This window comes from Scyliorhinus canicula, chromosome 13 (assembly GCF_902713615.1).
Source record: "Scyliorhinus canicula chromosome 13, sScyCan1.1, whole genome shotgun sequence".
In the NCBI taxonomy this organism is placed as follows: Eukaryota; Metazoa; Chordata; class Chondrichthyes; order Carcharhiniformes; family Scyliorhinidae; genus Scyliorhinus; species Scyliorhinus canicula.
In genome coordinates, this window is record NC_052158.1 from 131,480,601 (window position 1) to 131,497,602 (window position 17,002).

At 43.6% G+C, this 17,002-nt stretch overlaps 1 protein-coding gene across 39 annotated transcripts in view; it reads right to left on the reverse strand.

Annotated features, from left to right (window-relative positions):
• The window catches only part of LOC119976166 (disks large homolog 1), a 426,844-nt gene that overhangs the window by 105,392 nt on the left and 304,450 nt on the right, over positions 1 to 17,002 (reverse strand). For all 39 annotated transcript variants that reach the window (XM_038816405.1, XM_038816435.1, XM_038816400.1 and 36 more), the window contains one exon: positions 14,244 to 14,379. In XM_038816405.1, the coding sequence (XP_038672333.1) occupies positions 14,244 to 14,379 (136 nt within the window). The remainder of the gene's footprint in view (positions 1 to 14,243; positions 14,380 to 17,002) is intronic.

Sequence of the window (17,002 nt, forward strand, 5' to 3'; positions counted from 1 at the left end):
CTGGTTTACTGAAAAAGTCAAGTATAAACAGTGCAGGTGCAGTGCTACATCCCAATCAGTATAATCTGAATTAAAGATAGCTAAATATATATGAATCACATCAATGGATAACATTCAACATATTTTCAATGATCAGTACTAAAATAGAAAATGATACAGAAGCTGAACTGTACTGGTCATGCTCTCAATTACTACAGAAAGCACTGAAGCCTCTTTACAAAGCAATTACAAGCAAAGATTAATTATCTCATTTTTAAAAATCCAACAGCATTAATAAAATAAAATCGGAATCCTAGAATATTAATGAACCATAGCAACGACCTTCCAGCTGGGACCTGGAGGCAGAGAGAACCCGATAAATGACAACAAATCAAATCTGGCAATACATGAACACTTCCAAAACTAAATTTATCTAGGTCAATAGTTTTCCTTGATACATTTTTAAACAGCCTGTTCACTGTACAACTGCTTAATGTGTTCAGCGACTTGAAAAGAAGTGTGTTTCATCCAGTTGTATTCTAAGTTAGGACTACATCCAAAAAGCTACCCATTCTAAGCACTTCCTCCACATTCAAGGCAGATGTCAGTCCCATCGTCCATAAAACAAATTCCAACACTTCATGTCAAGAACTGCTAGATGAGAGCAGCATGGTGGTGCAGTGGTTAGCGCTGCTGACTCAGGGCACCGAGGACTCGGGTTCGATCCCGGCACTGGGTCACTGTCCATGTGGAGTTTTCACATTCTCCCCATGTCAGTGTGGGTCTCACCCCCACAACCCAAAAAGATGTGCAGAGTAGGTGATTTGGCCACGCTAAATTGCCTCTTAATTGGAAAAAAAAAGATTAGGTACTCTAAATTTATTTTTTAGAAAAAGAACTGCTAGATGGCCTTACTGCAGTCAAACTGAGAAAGTGCACTCAGTTGACACAGGTTGGACACAGAACGAAGCAGCTGAAGCTCTTCATGGCCAACGGGTGGCATTATTCTTTGCATTAGGGGCTCTGTCTACATTATGAGTCAATAAGCGCCAAGAGTAGTGGAAATCAAGAACTCACTCCTCCAGAGGATTGCGAATGCTGGATCAGTTGAAATGTTCAAGACTAAGATTGATAGATATGTTAGATAAAGATGCCACAGGATTCCCTCAAGGTTAACATGCACGTTCAGTCGGCAGTTAGGAAAGCAAATGCAACGTTAACATTAATGCTGAGGGGACTAGAATACAAGAGCAGGGATGTACTTCTAAGGCTGTACAAGGCTCTGGTCAGACCCTATTTATTGATTATTGTGAGCAGCTTTGGGCTCTATACTAAGGAAGGATGTGCTGGCCTTGGAAAGGGTCCAGAGGATGATCCCTGAATGAAGAGCTCGTCAGATGAGGAACGGTTGAGGACTCTGTATCTGTACTCATTGAAGTTTAGAAGGATGAGGGGGAAATCTCATTGAAACTTGCGGGATATGGAGAGGCCTAGATAGAGTGGACATATTTCCACTAGGAGAAAAAACTAGAACCCGAGGGCACAGCCTCAGACTGAAGGGACGATCCTTTAAAACGAAGATGCACAGTGGTTAACATTGCTGCTTCACTGCGCTGAGGACCGGGTTTGAGCCTGGCCCCGGATCACTGCCCATGTGAAGTTTACACATTCTGAAATGAGGAGGAATATCTTCAGCCAGAGGATGGTGAATCTGTGGAACTCTTCGTTGCAGAAGGCTGCGGAGGCCAGTTACAGAGTGTCTTTAAGACAAAGATCAATCGATCCTTGATTAATAGGGGCATCAGGGGTTATGGGGAGAAGGCAGTTAGTGTTGCTTATGTTTATGAAATAAACCCAAGACATTTCAACATTATCTATGTAACGCCCTACTCATAACCAACATCTTGGGACTCTCTCAACCCTGGCACTGATCCAAGTATGGAATCAATATCAAGTTAGCAAGGCATTTTATTTAAACACCAAGTCCAGATTCACAGATCGAAAGGTATCACCAAGTGTCTTAGCAGGAACAGAACATAACAGATTAAAACAAGTGTAAAAATGTAATTATAATTATCTATGTTTCAGGACTCTCCCAAACATATCTGAATTTTCAGAATTAAAGGCAGCATGCAATTTTGGAAAAAATTGTCACAATATTTCAATATAACAGAGTGATGAAATTAATTAATATATTTTGAAATTTCACTTTTCCGCCTACAAGTAGAGAAAACTTACTTCATACTGTTTCAAAATTATTCATTCTTATAATTTATATGGCTTATATAATGCACGATATTTTTCTACACCCCTGTGGATCTAGACTACTTTGTTCTAGAATATTCATTGTTAACTCCAAGCCAAATGTCTTACAAAAATGAATATCCTGTTGCCAATTAAATAAACATACGCCCACACAAGCAAATCTCCTCTGCAACTGGGTATGGAATTGGAATATTAATGTAACAAATTTTAGGGTGATGGATAGATTTAATAGATATTCTAGTTAATTCGGAAACCAAGTTATTTTGCAACCTCAACAGAATACTGGATGGTTCAAGCACAGAAGGAGCTCATTTGATCTATTATGGCAGCTCTCTAAAACTAAGGCCATTGTCCTGCTCTGTCCCCACACAGCTGCAATTTCATCTGCTTTAAATATTTATTTAACTTATACTTAAAAGAGGCAGAGGATTCTGCCTTAACCTTGTCCTGGGATTGAGCATTCAAACTCTAACAACTGTCTATGCAAATAAATTAATCTTTGCTTTTTGATCATTTTAAATTGATGACTTCTCCCGACTGAATACCAAACTAGGAGAAAGTCTTTCCTTATTAGATCAGAAACTGTCATTATTTTAGAATCTCCATTCTGCCTTCTCCCAGCGTTGTATCCTCCAGCTGCTGTAGTTGTAATATCTCAAATTGCTTTCTGCATCTCTAGTCTCCCATCCCAGATAGCATCCCGGTAAAGCTATGCTTCACAGAATATCCTTTCTAAAAATGGGGCTCTAAAAATGGGGCACTTGCATAGAATAATCTAACTGTGATCTAACAAATTCTTTATATAAATTAATTACTTCTTTCCTCTTGTAGACCCACATTTAAAATCCAAAGCTCCCTTGCTTACACTTGTCAAGTAATTGAAAACTCGAGCTCCCAAGTGTCTGTTGAAACACACTTTGCCTTTCCATGAAGTGCATGTTTTCATATTGTAGAATGGAATGGTGGGAAGGACAGAATGGCAGTGGGTTCCCATGGTGCTAAAATGCAATGAATGCTGCACTTGATTTTTTTTGTTCTTTTATAAATTTAATGTACCCAATTCTTTTTTTCCCAAATTGAAGGGGCAATTTAGCACAGCCAATCCACCTAGCCTGCACATCTTTGGGCTGTGGGGGCGAGACCCACGCAAACACGGGGAGAATGTGCAAACGCCACACAGACAATGACTCGGGACTGGGATTAAACCTGGATCCTCAGCGCCGTGAGGCAGCAGTGCTAACCACTGTGCCACCCACTGCATTTGATTTTAAAAAAAATTATAGTTCATGGGATGTGGCAAGATTAGGATTTGTTGCCCATTCCAGGAGTGTTCGAGAAGGTGGACGTGAGCAGTTTTCTTGAACTGCTGCAGTTGTAGTCCCTCAATGTAACTAGTAAGGAGTTCCAGGATTTTAACCCAATTCCAATGAAGGAACAGTAGCATATTTTGAAGTCACAACGGTGTATGACACACAGATGATGTTCACGTGTGCCTGTGCCCTTGTCCTTTCATGCAGGTTTGGAAGATGCTGTTAAACGCAGCTTCACAAGTTGCTGCAGTGAATGATGTAGATGGTACACACTGTAGTAAATGTGTTGCTGGAGGAGAGTGAATGTTAAGGTACTGTACAGTGTGCCAATCAAACAGGTTGCTTCATCCTGGATGACGATGTTGAGTTTCTTGAATACTAAGAGCTGCAATGAATCAAACAAGTGTACAGTATTCCACTACATTCCTAATTTTTGCTTTGTAGATGGCAGAAGGTTTTGAGTAATGCAGTGAGTTACTCATCACAGAATACCCAGTCTCTGACCAATTCTTGCAGTGACAGAATTGATTTGACTGGTCCAGTTAAGTTTTTGATCAGTGGGACCCCAAGATGCTGATGGAGAATTCGACAAATGTCAGGGGAGATGTCTAGATTCTCTCCTGTTGTGATGGTCACAGCCAGACAGGCCACTTGGTAGACTCAAGTCTGAATGCTGTCCAGGTCCTGAAACAGTCTGTGCTTGCATGCAGCATTATCTGAAGAGTTTCAAACGGAACATTTCAATCAGAAAACACCCTCGCCAGTGCCTTGATGACAGAAGGTCACTGGTAAAGTAGCTGAAGATGATTGGGTACACTACACAACAGCAGATATTCCCCCGAGGTCGAGATGACTGGCTTCTAGCAACCACAACCATCTTCCTCTATAATAACTTATGCCATTGGAGAAGTTGCCTCGATTCTCATTGATTATGTGTTTTTTCTAGGGCTTCTTGATGCCACGCTGAGATTCTTGAAATCTCACCTCTGGAATGCAGCTCTTTTAAATCAATGTTTGGACCAAGGTGGTAATGAGGCCTGGTGCAGAGTGGTCCTGGTGGAACCCAAACTGAGCATCAGCGAGCAGGTCATTTCTATGTAAGCATCGTGGTATCAGGAGGAATGAATGGAATTGGTTAAAAATGGGCATCTGTGATGCAGCAGCCATCAAGAGAAGGCGGAGATCGATAGTCCACTTGGCACTTCCAACCAAAGATGGTTGCAACGCCTTCAGCCTCATCATTGGCACTGGGCTCTGCCAATATGGAGGATGAGCCTCCTCCTCTCTTTGCTGTCCACACACAACTGGATGTGGATGCCCATTTTTAAGTTTAAAAAAATTTGTCATATGCTTTGGAAAGCAGTTATAGTTCGGCATGAAGGTTAACAATCCATTCAAGGTTTCAACTGACACAGTGTGAATGGTTGTGATGTTACCAGGAATGCAATTCTCAGGGTAGAAGTTCAATGTGTGGTCAATGGTCTGACTTAGATAGCCACGGTCACAATTTGAGCTGTTAATACCAAGCAACATGAAGTGGTGCTTTCAGTCTGAAAGGGAGTGCTGGGAGGCAGTCATTCCAATGCATCTGCAACAGGTAGATTGGTAAGGATGAGGTCAAATAGGTTTTTCCTTCTGTTGGTTCTCGAGGCACCTGTTGCAAGTCCAGTCCTGTAGCTATATCCTTCAGGATTCAGTCAGTTTGGTCATAGTAGGGCTACAGGGCCACACTTGGTAATGGGCATTGCAGTCCACCATCCAGAGTACATTTTGTGCCCTTGGTATCCTTAGTGCTTCCTTTCAAGTGGTGATTAAAATGGGGGAGTATGGATTCACCAGCTGAAGGAGGCACAAGGTGGTAGAGATGGCGATTCCTTGCCCATGTTCGACTTGATGCCATGAAAACGTCGTAGGATCCACAGTAAGGACCCCGCTAAGGTTACACTCCCTGAAACGTATACTATAGTAACCCCCTCCAGCCTGCCAGTGGGACCGAAGGTCAGTTATCAGCTGTGTGGTAAAAGTGTCACCTGGTCCAGTCAGTTCACTTTTGGGGTGCTTGGAATGGTTTCCATCACATGAGAGGAAACTATCCTTCTGCCTACCTCACACAAACAAGGTGACAACAGCACTCGAGTCTTATGGACTTGAAACAGGAACGCTGCTACTCGCTCTACAGTCGCTGCCAGACCTGATGGCTTTTTCCAGTATTTTCTGTTTTTATTTCACATTCCCAGCATCCACAATAACTTGTTTTATCCACAATATTTTGCTTGCCTAGCCAATGAAAAATGGACAACATCCACTAATACAGGGACAAACTGCTCAGCAGGACCAACATCAGAAAGTTGTCGGTTCGATGGCCAGTCTACAATGTTGCAGCGTTTAAGGATGGACATGGACCTAGCCCGGTGATCCTCCAACGACAATGTCAGCCTTTGGTGCAGCAATTCAAGTTACTGAATGTAAGGTTGGTGCTTCTCCATAAGAGGGAGGGAGGAAAATAAAGAGGAACTTGTGTCTCTTAGACAGAGAATGTCAGGATTCTGAGTAAATTAAACGGTGATTGTAAAAACAGAGAATGTTTATGGGCTTTTCCTTCCTCCCTCATAAAAAGCACTTTTGTGGCACAGAAAATATACACCCAAAGTACAATTTCAACCTGAAAATATTAGCTTAATATAAAACAGAGGCAGAAGATGGATGACTCCACAGAGGTTTGAACTGTTGCTTCCTGTTATTTGCTACTAGATCATTTTAAATAGAAATGCAGCAAGGAGACTGGGGCACAGATTACTTCATTGGATGACACGAGAACAATGAGAAATCAGGGAGCTTTGAACAGGGAATAAATTTACATTTTATTCCCAGTTAAATATTAAATCATATTTTCTAAAGGTCTCCTTTTGATAGAAAATCTGTACATCTTTTATTAAAATTGATTAATTTTAATCATTAAAGCTAGAGATGAAAGGCAAATTCAATATTCCAATAAGCAAATAGTTCCAGAACTAATTCTCAGTTCCATTTCACAGGAATACAGAGGCTTCTGACACCTGCTTGAGAACAGCCATAAATAACTTTGTTAAGATAGCAAGGTGTCCTTAGGTGCTTTATAAAGGGCCCACACACTAAGCAGGAACTGCAGATGATCAAAGGGGGTGACACGAGGGGCATTCAATTTCTGATTAAAGCTTTCCATTTCAGCATATGCAGGGCAGATATCACTCAACAGAAGCCTTTGGCTCAAATGACCACAAACAAATGTCTTTACTGGGGACATCATTTTATATCGCCAAATTTTAAGCTTATGAACATACAATTAAGAGTAGGCCACTTGGCCTCTCAAGGTTGCTCTGCCATTCAATACGATCATGGCTGATCTGATAGCAACCTCAAACCTGCATCCCATCTACCCCTGATAACCTATCACCACCTTGCTTATCAAGAATCTATCCACCTCATTACCACAAGCCCGGTGGTGGTGGCGACCCTAAGAATCTGGGGACAGTGGAGACGGCATCGGGGGGAAACAGGGGGCTCGATGGAGGCTCCACTGGGTGGCAACCATCGGTTCATCCCGGGGAACACGGATGGGGGATTCAGGGGGTGGCAAAGGGCAGGCATCAGCAAATTGAGGGACCTGTTTATTGGCGGGAGGTTTGCGGGCCTGGGGGAACTGGAAGATAAATTTGGCCTTCCCCAGGGGAACATGTTCAGATACCTGCAGGTAAAGGCATTTGCTAGGCGACAGGTAGAGGGATTCCCTTTGCTGCCCTCGCAGGGGACGATGGACAGAGTGCTTTCGGGGGTGTGGGTAGGAGAGGGGAAGGTGTCTGACATCTATAAGGTAATGCAGGAGGTGGAGGAGTCGTCAGTGGAGGAGCTGAAGGCTAAATGGGAGGAGGAACTCGGGGAGCAGATAGAGGACGGGACTTGGGCGGAGGCCTTGGAGAGAGTCAACTCTTCCTCCTCAGGTGCGAGGCTTAGTCTCATCCAATTTAAGGTGCTGCACCGGGCCCACATGTCCGGGACTAGGATGAGTAGGTTCTTCGGGGGTGAGGACAGGTGCACCAGATGTTCGGGGAGTCCTGCGAACCACGCCCATATGTTCTGGGCATGCCCAGCACTGGAAGAATTCTGGAAGGGGGTGGCGGGGACGGTGTCGAGGGTGGTTGGATCCAGGGTCAAACCAGGGTGGGGACTCACGATTTTTGGAGTTGCGGTAGAGCCGGGAGTGCAGGAGGCGAAAGAGGCCGGTGTCTTGGCCTTTGCGTCCCTAGTAGCCCGTCGAAGGATTCTGTTACAATGGAAGGATGCAAGGCCCCAAGCGTGGAGACCTGGATCAGTGACATGGCGGGTTTTATAAAATTGGAAAAGGTCACATTTTCCCCGAGAGGATCAATACAAGGGTTCTATAAACGATGGCAGCCTTTTCTGGACTTCCTGGCTCAGAGATAGGTAACTGGGTCAATAGCAGCAGCAACCCGGGGGTGGGGGGGGGGGGGGGGATTAGTGTCCGTGGATCCTTATTTTTAGGCAGTGACCCTCCAGTTCCCAACAAGGGGAAACATCCTTTCCATGACTAACCTGTCAAGACCCCTCAGGATCTTATACATTTCAATCAAGTTTCCTCTTACTCTGCTCAACTCCAGTAGCTACAAGCTGAGCCAGTCCAACCTTTCCTCAAAAGACAACTAGTAAATCTTCTCTGAACTGCTTTCAATGCATTTACATCCTTCCATAAATAAGGAGACCAATACTATACACAGTATTCCAGATGTGGTCTCACTAATGCCCTGTATAACTGATGATGTGGAGATGCCGGCGTTGGACTGGGGTGAGCACAGTAAGAAGTCTTACAACACCAGGTTAAAGTCCAACAGGTTTGTTTCAAACACGAGCTTTCGGAGCACGGCTCCTTTCACCTGAAGAAGGAGCCGTGCTCCGAAAGCTCGTGTTTGAAACAAACCTGTTGGACTTTAACCTGGTGTTGTAAGACTTCTTACTGTATAACTGAAGCATACATAACCTCCTTACATTTGAATTAACCCCCCTTGCAATACATGACATTAGCCTTCCTAATTGTTTGTTGTACATGCATATTAAACTTTTGCACTGGGACATAGATCTCCCTGCAATCTCTCACCATTTAGATAATATGCTTTTTATTCTTCCGATCAAAATGGACAATTTCATATTTTCCCACATTACACTCCATTTTCCTACTCACTTCACCGATCCATATTCCTTTGCAGCCTCTTCACGAGCTCTTCACAGCTTACTTTCCTACCTTTGTGTCACCAGCAAATTTATCAACCATAGTTTCAGTCCCTTCGTCCAAGTCATTCTTTAAATTGTAAAGGGGTTGAGGCCCCAGCACTAATCCCCGTGACACATCACTTGTTATCTCCTGCCAACCAGATAATGATCCATTCATGCCCAATCTGTTTCCTAGCCAACATTTTATCCATGCTAATATGTTACCCCCCTAGACCATGAGCTTTTATTTTCTGCAATAACCTTTGATGTGGCATCTTATCAAATGCCTACTGGAAATCTAAGCAAAGTATGTCCACCAATCCCCTTTATCCATAGCACACCTTATTTCTTCAAAGAAGTTCAATAAATTGGTTAAGCACGAGTTCCCTCTCACAAAACCAGAATGATTCTGCCCGATTACTTTGAATTCATCAGAATGCTTTGGTATAATGTCTTTAATAATAGTTTCTAACATTTTCCAATGACAGATCTCAAGATAACTGGCCTGTGATTGCCTATTTTCTGTCTCTCTCTTTTTGAATCAAGGAGTTAAATTTGCTATTTGTCAATCTAATGAGACCTTCCCCGAATCTAGGACATTTTGGAAACTTAAAACTAGTTTTGTCCTTTCATTATTTTTGTAACCTTAAGCCTCATCTGTTGATTTACTCAATATCCCTTCCTGTGAAGGTCTGATTATCCTTTCCTATATTGATATCTTTCTGTCTTGCCTGGTCATGACTCTTTGATTTGCCACATCTTCCCAAATTGTTCCCATGATTTAATTTAAAATCCTCTCTACCTCCCTAGTTATGTGGCTTGCTCGAACTCTGGTTGCAGCATGGCTCAGGTGCAGACTGACCCAACGGTAAAGCCATCACTTCCCCCATGAACCAGAACCCACTTCTCCCACTGGCATTCATATTTCTGGGCTGCATAGTGGCACAGTGGTCAGCACTGCTGCCTCACAGCACCAAGGACCCAGGTTTGACTTTGACCTTGAGTGATGGTTTGGAGTTTGCACATTCTCCCCGTGCATGTTAGGTGGATTGGCTATGCTAAATTGCCCCTTAGTATCCAAAAGGGTAAGTAAGTCACCAGGGTAGGTAGTTTGGGGGGGGCAGGTTGCGCCAGCATTTATTGCCCATCCCTAATTGCCCTCAAGAGGGCGGTTAAGAGGCAACCGCATTGCTGTGGGTTTGGAGTCACACGTAGGCCAGACCAGGTAAGGACGGTAGTTTTCCCACCCTAAAAGACATCAGTGAACCAGAGGGGTTTTTAACGACAATCGCTAATGGTTTCATGGTCATCATTAGACTTTAATTCCAGATTTTTATTGAATTCAAATTTCACCATCTCTAGTGGCAGGACTCGAATCTGGATCCCCAGAGCATTACTCTGAGTCTCTGGTTTACTAGTCCAGTAACAATACCACTACGACACCGCCTCTCCCAATTTGGCAATTAGCATTTAGCTCAGGTGATATTTCAGAGATTATTATCTTTGATGTTCTGCTTCTCAATTTGGTGCCTAGCTCTTCATACTGACTAAGCAAAATCTTAATTTCTTGTGTTGCTTACGTTGTTGGTACTTACATTGATCGCGACAATTGGATCCTTTCCAGCCTGAACAAATGTTGCGAACCCTGGCACCGAGCACGATTGGATTCTTGCTCTTTGTTACAGTGAACAGTGCCAGCCCCTCATTATACTGTTCCCTCCTACCACTATATTCTTTTTTGCAAACCCTCCACCTTGAATGGCTTCCTGTACCAGGCAGCCATGGCCATCAGCTCCTGCACTCTGTAGCCCCACTCTCATTGAAACGAGTTGAAAGAACCTCAAAACCTGTTGGACAATTGCAAAGGTTGCACGCCTACCCTCTGGATTCCCTTACCTGCCTCACTGCAGTCATGCCCTTCTGTTCCTGACCAAATTGAGAACCTTATCCTAAGGGATGTGACTGTCTCCTGGTACAAAGTGTCTAGGTCACTCCTCTTCCCCCCCCCCCCCCCCCCCCCCCAATACACTGCAGTGTTAATAGTTCAGCCTCCAGCTCAATGATGCTGAGCTGATGCTCCACAAACCCCAAACATTTACTGTAGACATGTTTGCCCTGGATTACAATGGCATCCAGGAGCCCCACATGCTGCAGCTGTGACAGATCAACTTCACGGTGGTTTTGAAGCACAATTGTTAACTCAACAGGAAGGTTTATGGCAATTTGAAGCATATAAAAGGGCACAGTAATGTAAACTGAAAATATTATTCCTCTTGGGATAAAGGTAACTGTCAGCTACTTACCACAAAATAAAGATCAAATTAACTAACTCTGATTTCACACCCACGTTTCCTATATTTCAAAAGTGCTTCATTTTCTGTAAAGCTCTTTGGGGTATTCAGAGGTCATGATGCTGTATGTATGCAAGTCTCTTTTTCTACGGGGCTCATGTGGTTAACCTTGAAGTTGCACAGTAAAAATATTTGTCTTTTCTGTCTAGATAATAATATGACAGAAAAAGCCTCCCACATTTTAAAGAATCCACCTGATATTCATTAGAGTGAAATTAATGGAATGAGAATCAGGCAGGTTCTACAGAAGGCTACTGATGCATCACAACAGATTACTGCTCAGGCAGTGAAGACAAAAATCTACTCCATTGGTTTCACGAGCAAATGTTGTAAACATGGTGCAAATAGATTAAATGTACTTGAATTAATGATCAACAGGCTTTGGAATACAACAACTTACATAGAGCAGCCGGATATGAATAAAACAGACATATAATCATATGCAGTGATAATTATAAAGCTCTCTTAGCATAGAATATTTTCCAGAGAACTTCACAGAGAGGGGGAAGCGGAAGAACCAAAACTAAGTGGGATTAGAAAAAACTACTTAAGGAATGGTCTGAGGCAGGTTTTGAGAAGGATTCTGAAGCTAGGAGGACTGGACTAAACAGCTGGGTTTTAATGCAAGGCAGCAGCGCAGGTTCAATTCCCCTACCAGCCTTCCCGAGCAGGCGCCAGAATGTGGCGACTGGGGGCTTTTCACAGTAACTTAATTGAAGCCTACTTGTAACAATAAGTGATTATTATTATTATCTAACAAACCCTGGAGATTAGGAGAATTGTGATGGTTGAAAGAGTTCCTAAAGTAAAATGAGTGAGTCCATGCTCAGACTGGGCCAATGTTAGCCAGCTAAAACAGCCCAGTGGATTAACTTGAGACAGCTAAAACTATAAACTCGTAATACTTACATGAAGTGAGATTAGAGGGACAATAAAAGGAAACAGTTCGTCTTGAGGGGCTCAAAATTGTACTAGACTCCCAGATGATCCTGGAATACTGAAAATTTGGCAACAGAGAAGAAGTTTGAGGTAGTCAATGAAGAACTGGACTGGATGATAAGGGCAGATGGGCGCTATCTACTCTGCGGCCTACAGATCTGGTAGAGAGATAGATATTTTACAAGTGTAATAAAAGCAAAATACCGTGGATGCTTGAAATGTGAAATAAAAGCAGAAAATTCTGCCAAGACTGAGCAGATCTAGCAGCACCTGTGAGGAGAGGAACAGAGATAAAGTTTCAAGTCAGTATGATTCTTTTTCAATGTTCCACTTCAGTTTCGCCTGCCACAGATGTTGCCAGGTCTGTTGATTCTTTTTTCCAGCACTTTTGGTTATACAAGAGACTAGGAGGGATTTGCCACTTTTGTTTTTGAAGGTAGATGATTATTTACCCTGCAAGTGATTTTGTTCACTATTTCAGGTTGGGATTACAAATGTAAAATAAGAGGGGGGGTTCCAGCCTGCCTGTCTCCATGTTTCATACTGGACACAAAGAAAAATCAAAATAAATGACCGCAATCAACTTCCCATTGTGCTACAATGTCCTCCTCCAATCCAAAGCAGGCTAAGTGGGCTTCAGAAGTGGTAACCCGGAAGTCATGTGATTGAAAGGGTTCTCAGTGACTATACGCTTATTACACCAGAAGCATTAAGTTTTGCAGCCAGTCTGAAACCCAGACTCAAACTAGGGGCAAGTCATCATGCAGCCAGGGTACTTTACCTGTTTCAGTTTCAATGTATAACTGAGAACCAAACTCCCGGATATTTAATTACAAGAAACCTCAACCTGTTGCGAAGCCTTTGCCTTACAAGACCTTCACTATAAATTTAAATCTCATCTATTCAACAAGGCCGGCGCACGGGAAACCGAAAATCATAAATCAGTGAATGAATTAATTGTAATCTGTAAAGTGCACTATCTTTAGCTGTATCCAGCGTAAACTAGTTTGCACAAGAGCGAGTATGTGATGTTACGTTAATTCTGGGCAGCTGTACAAGAATGAACAACCTTCCTTTATTTTAAACTCAAGAAAGCTTACTGCTGAATTATTTAATTGCAATACACATTCTGAGTAAGAAAAAAAACATGGGCTAGATTCTCCATTATTGGGACTACGTCCCCATGACAGCCTCAAAACTGTAGTTTTACGCCTGAAAATCCTGGATCCAACGGACACGAATTCCCAGCCCTGCAGGGGGCTAGCAAGGACCCGGAGTAGATCTCGCAGTTTATGCTGCAGATATGGGCCCCCCCGCACCTCTGGGTCGGAGGCCGTGCACGCGCATAGTGGCAGCGGAGCTAGACCCATAAAGGAGACCTCCCGATTAGCTGCGCCCCTGACCTTCAACCCCCTCACGAACATTCCCCGGCCGCCTATAAGGCCCCCCTGGCCTGCGTTCCGCCCGCCCCCGACCAAGGCGGCCGCAGAGTGAGACCGCATCCGCCATGCGAGTATGCCGACCGGTTGGAGCACATTAGTTCCACGCCGTCGGGACTTTGGCCGGTCGGGGACGGAGCAGGCTTCTGGCAATGGCCCCAGGCGGCGCAGGGTACCACCCCCCCAACCCCTCCCCCCTCCGAGTACGCCGCTTTTCGGGGCCGCAGAATTGGTGAACCGCGCCGGTCCCGCGTTCTTGCGGGAAAATGGATTCTCCGCCCTCGCGCCAGCTGATATTTTGCCGCGAGGGTGCGAAGAATCCAGTGCCATGTCTTTACATACAAAATATACTGATTATGGGCTGTAAGAGCCCACGTATTCGGTCTACTATTTTCTGCTCATCAATGGGCATTCACTCAGAATCTTGTTTCATGTCCAAACAAAGTAAAAGTGAATACATGCTTAGAAACAACTACTGGGAGTGTTTTGCACATTACAGCTTTTCTTCAAAGCCTATACTTCCCTTATAATGAGACTAACTCGAAAATGGGGACAAACTGCTCCCTTTTGGGGAGAGAGAAAGTGCTTGTTAAAATTATGTTTTTACTGGAGCAAAGATTAACAGGAAAGGAAGATTTTCTGTTTTATGTCAGTCATTGAGCAAATAGAAAATGCATTATAAATTAATGAAATTTTACCTGGTCATTTCATCATCACCGATGACTTTGGTAATTGGTGAGTATCTGCCTGGTGATGATGGAGGAAGAGTCTGTTTGTATTCTGTATTCGCTAAATAGTTTGATGGTGTGATATGATTTTCCAACTGGGAATAGGCTGGAAGAACACAAATCAAAAGAGCGCGCATTGGTAACACAATTATATTTTTCAAGCATTTTTACATTATGGTTACAATACACAGTACAATCAATGCAATTTATGTACTTAAAATAAAAATAAATGCTCTGTGATCCATTTCGCAAGTTTAAATTAAAAGTGGCTTCTGTCTTGCATTCCAGAGAACTGCCATTAATTGCGTCACCCCAACTTGTGTCAGCTGAAGAAAGTCACCCACCTTATTTCAGAGTGGTACATGGCATAGGGCCATGGGAGGAGAGAAAAAGAGAGAACACAACAGAGATGAAGAGGAGAAAACTTAGTAGACTTTATAAGTGGCTGCATAACCGTACAGGGAAAGAATGTGTAATTCTGTACTTCCTGCCACGTTCGCAATTGAAGAAAACGTTCCAAGCTGCTCATAATGGCACTTTCAAAACTTACTTTTGACCTTCCATTCAGCTGCAATTGTTAAGCAGCTCAAACACTTTCACCTCCACTTTTGATGCCTCTGCCCCCATAAAAACTTTTACACTCGCTATCATTCCCTCTAACATGATCCTCATCTCGATTCTTTCAAGTCCAACGGCTGTGCAACTGTTTTAGCTGGATAACATCAAGAATCAACTTTGAAATCAAGGATATTCCCCACCCCCAGCCCGGAGTCTTTCCTCCACTGTTAGCCATTGCCATATCTCCACTTGCTCTGCAAGGTCAATTCCCTCCTTCAACAAATACAAAATGTTCAAGGACTTTTGATACCAAGATGGAGTCTCCGTTCAGCTGACTCTACCGATTCCCTGCCCAACCCCTTTCCTAGCAAACCAAAATGCTTTGCAGACTCCCCTGTGCACGACCCTTGACCCTGCTCATTCCCAATATACATCCTGGGGGCTATCATTGATCAGAAACTGAACTGGAACAGCCATATTAATATTGTGCCTACAATATTCAGCTCAAAGGTTAGGATTCCTACGGCGAGTAACTCACCTCCTGACCTCCCAAAGTTTGTCCACCATCTACAAGGCAGGGTAATGGAATACTCTCCACTTGCCTGAATGAATGCAGCTCCAACAACACTCAAGAAGCTTGACACCATCCGGGACAAAGCAACCTGCTTGATTGAGCCTCCTTCCACAAACATTCAAACCCTCCATCACTGATGAAGAGTGGCAGCTGTGTGTACCATCTATAAGATGAACTGCAGTAACCAACCAAGATTCCTGCGACAGCACCTTCCAAATCCACAACCACTACCATCGAGAAGGACAAGAGCAGTACATACCTGGGAACCCCACCACCTGGAGGTTCCCCCCCAAGTCACCCACCACCCTGACTTGGAAATATATCCTCGTTCCTTCACTGTCGCTGGGGTAAAATTCTGGTTCTCTATCCTGAACAGCACAGTGGTGTGCCTACACCTCAAAGACTGCAGCGGTTCAAGGAGGAACTCATCACCACCTCAACGGTAACTAGAGATGGGCAATAAATGTTGGCCTAACCAGAGGGTGTTACTGAAAAGCATTCTGGGATCAATCAAGGCAGTCATCGCAACTTGGAAGGGGATTGAGGAGAAGAACCCTTACACTCAACAGAAGGAACATTCACCAGAGGGTGATACTGAAAAGCATTCTGGGAGAAATCAGTGAAGTCACCACAACTTGGAAGGGGACTGAGGAGGAGGACCTGCTGCCAAAGAAAGGAATAGTCCCAAACATAATATTGCTGTAGTGTTTCCATCCCTCCTTCCTCCTCAAACAAAAAAAAAAATGGAGAGAGACAGTACTTTAGGAGAGCACCAGACCTGCGAGGGACACGGTGTGGATTTAAGAAGGCAGCTGATTGGCGAGTACATTCTTGAGCGTTTTTATTTTGTATCTTATAGACAGAATGGGTGGGGAATGGAGGGATACAGCTTATTTGGGCAATTAGTAGGTCTAAATAAGGAATCTTGATCAGCACAGGCTTGGTGGGCCAAAAGGCCTGTTCCGGTGCTGTAATGTTCCTTGTTCAGTGACGCTCACATCCCATAAACGAATAAAAATAAAAATCTATTTAAGAACTTGCATATATCACCTGCAAATTTGGCTACAATTTAAAGATGGAGGAGTAAAGCAAGTCCTGAGGAGGATGCAACGAGTCCACAAAGGGATTATGGGTAGGTTAAGTGAATGGGCAAAAATTTGGCGATTGAGCTGCAGGGAGTGTTATGGAGCGCAGGCAGGAAAGTTAGTTAAGGCCATAACTTCCTCCATGGGAGAATAAGCTTGATGGCTCGAACGGTCCACTCCTGTCCCTATGCCTTATGACATTTATGTCCATCATTAAATTTTGGATAAATTGCAACTTCCTTTGCTTAAACGTCGGCAAAAGCAATGGCAATTACGGTCTCCCACCACAGATTGAATTACCGCTTCCTCAGCCAATGTGAGCTGAGCCTCTGAACCTCATGCCCACTATCACAAAGATTGCCCACTACCATTGCTGTGACATTGCCTCAGGCCATCTGCTACTAAAACTGTCACCCATGTCCATAGTCTCCAAACTCAACTATTTTGATGTTGTTTAGGCCAGATTTACATCCTGCACACTATAAACCTCAGCTCATCCAAAACATTGACGC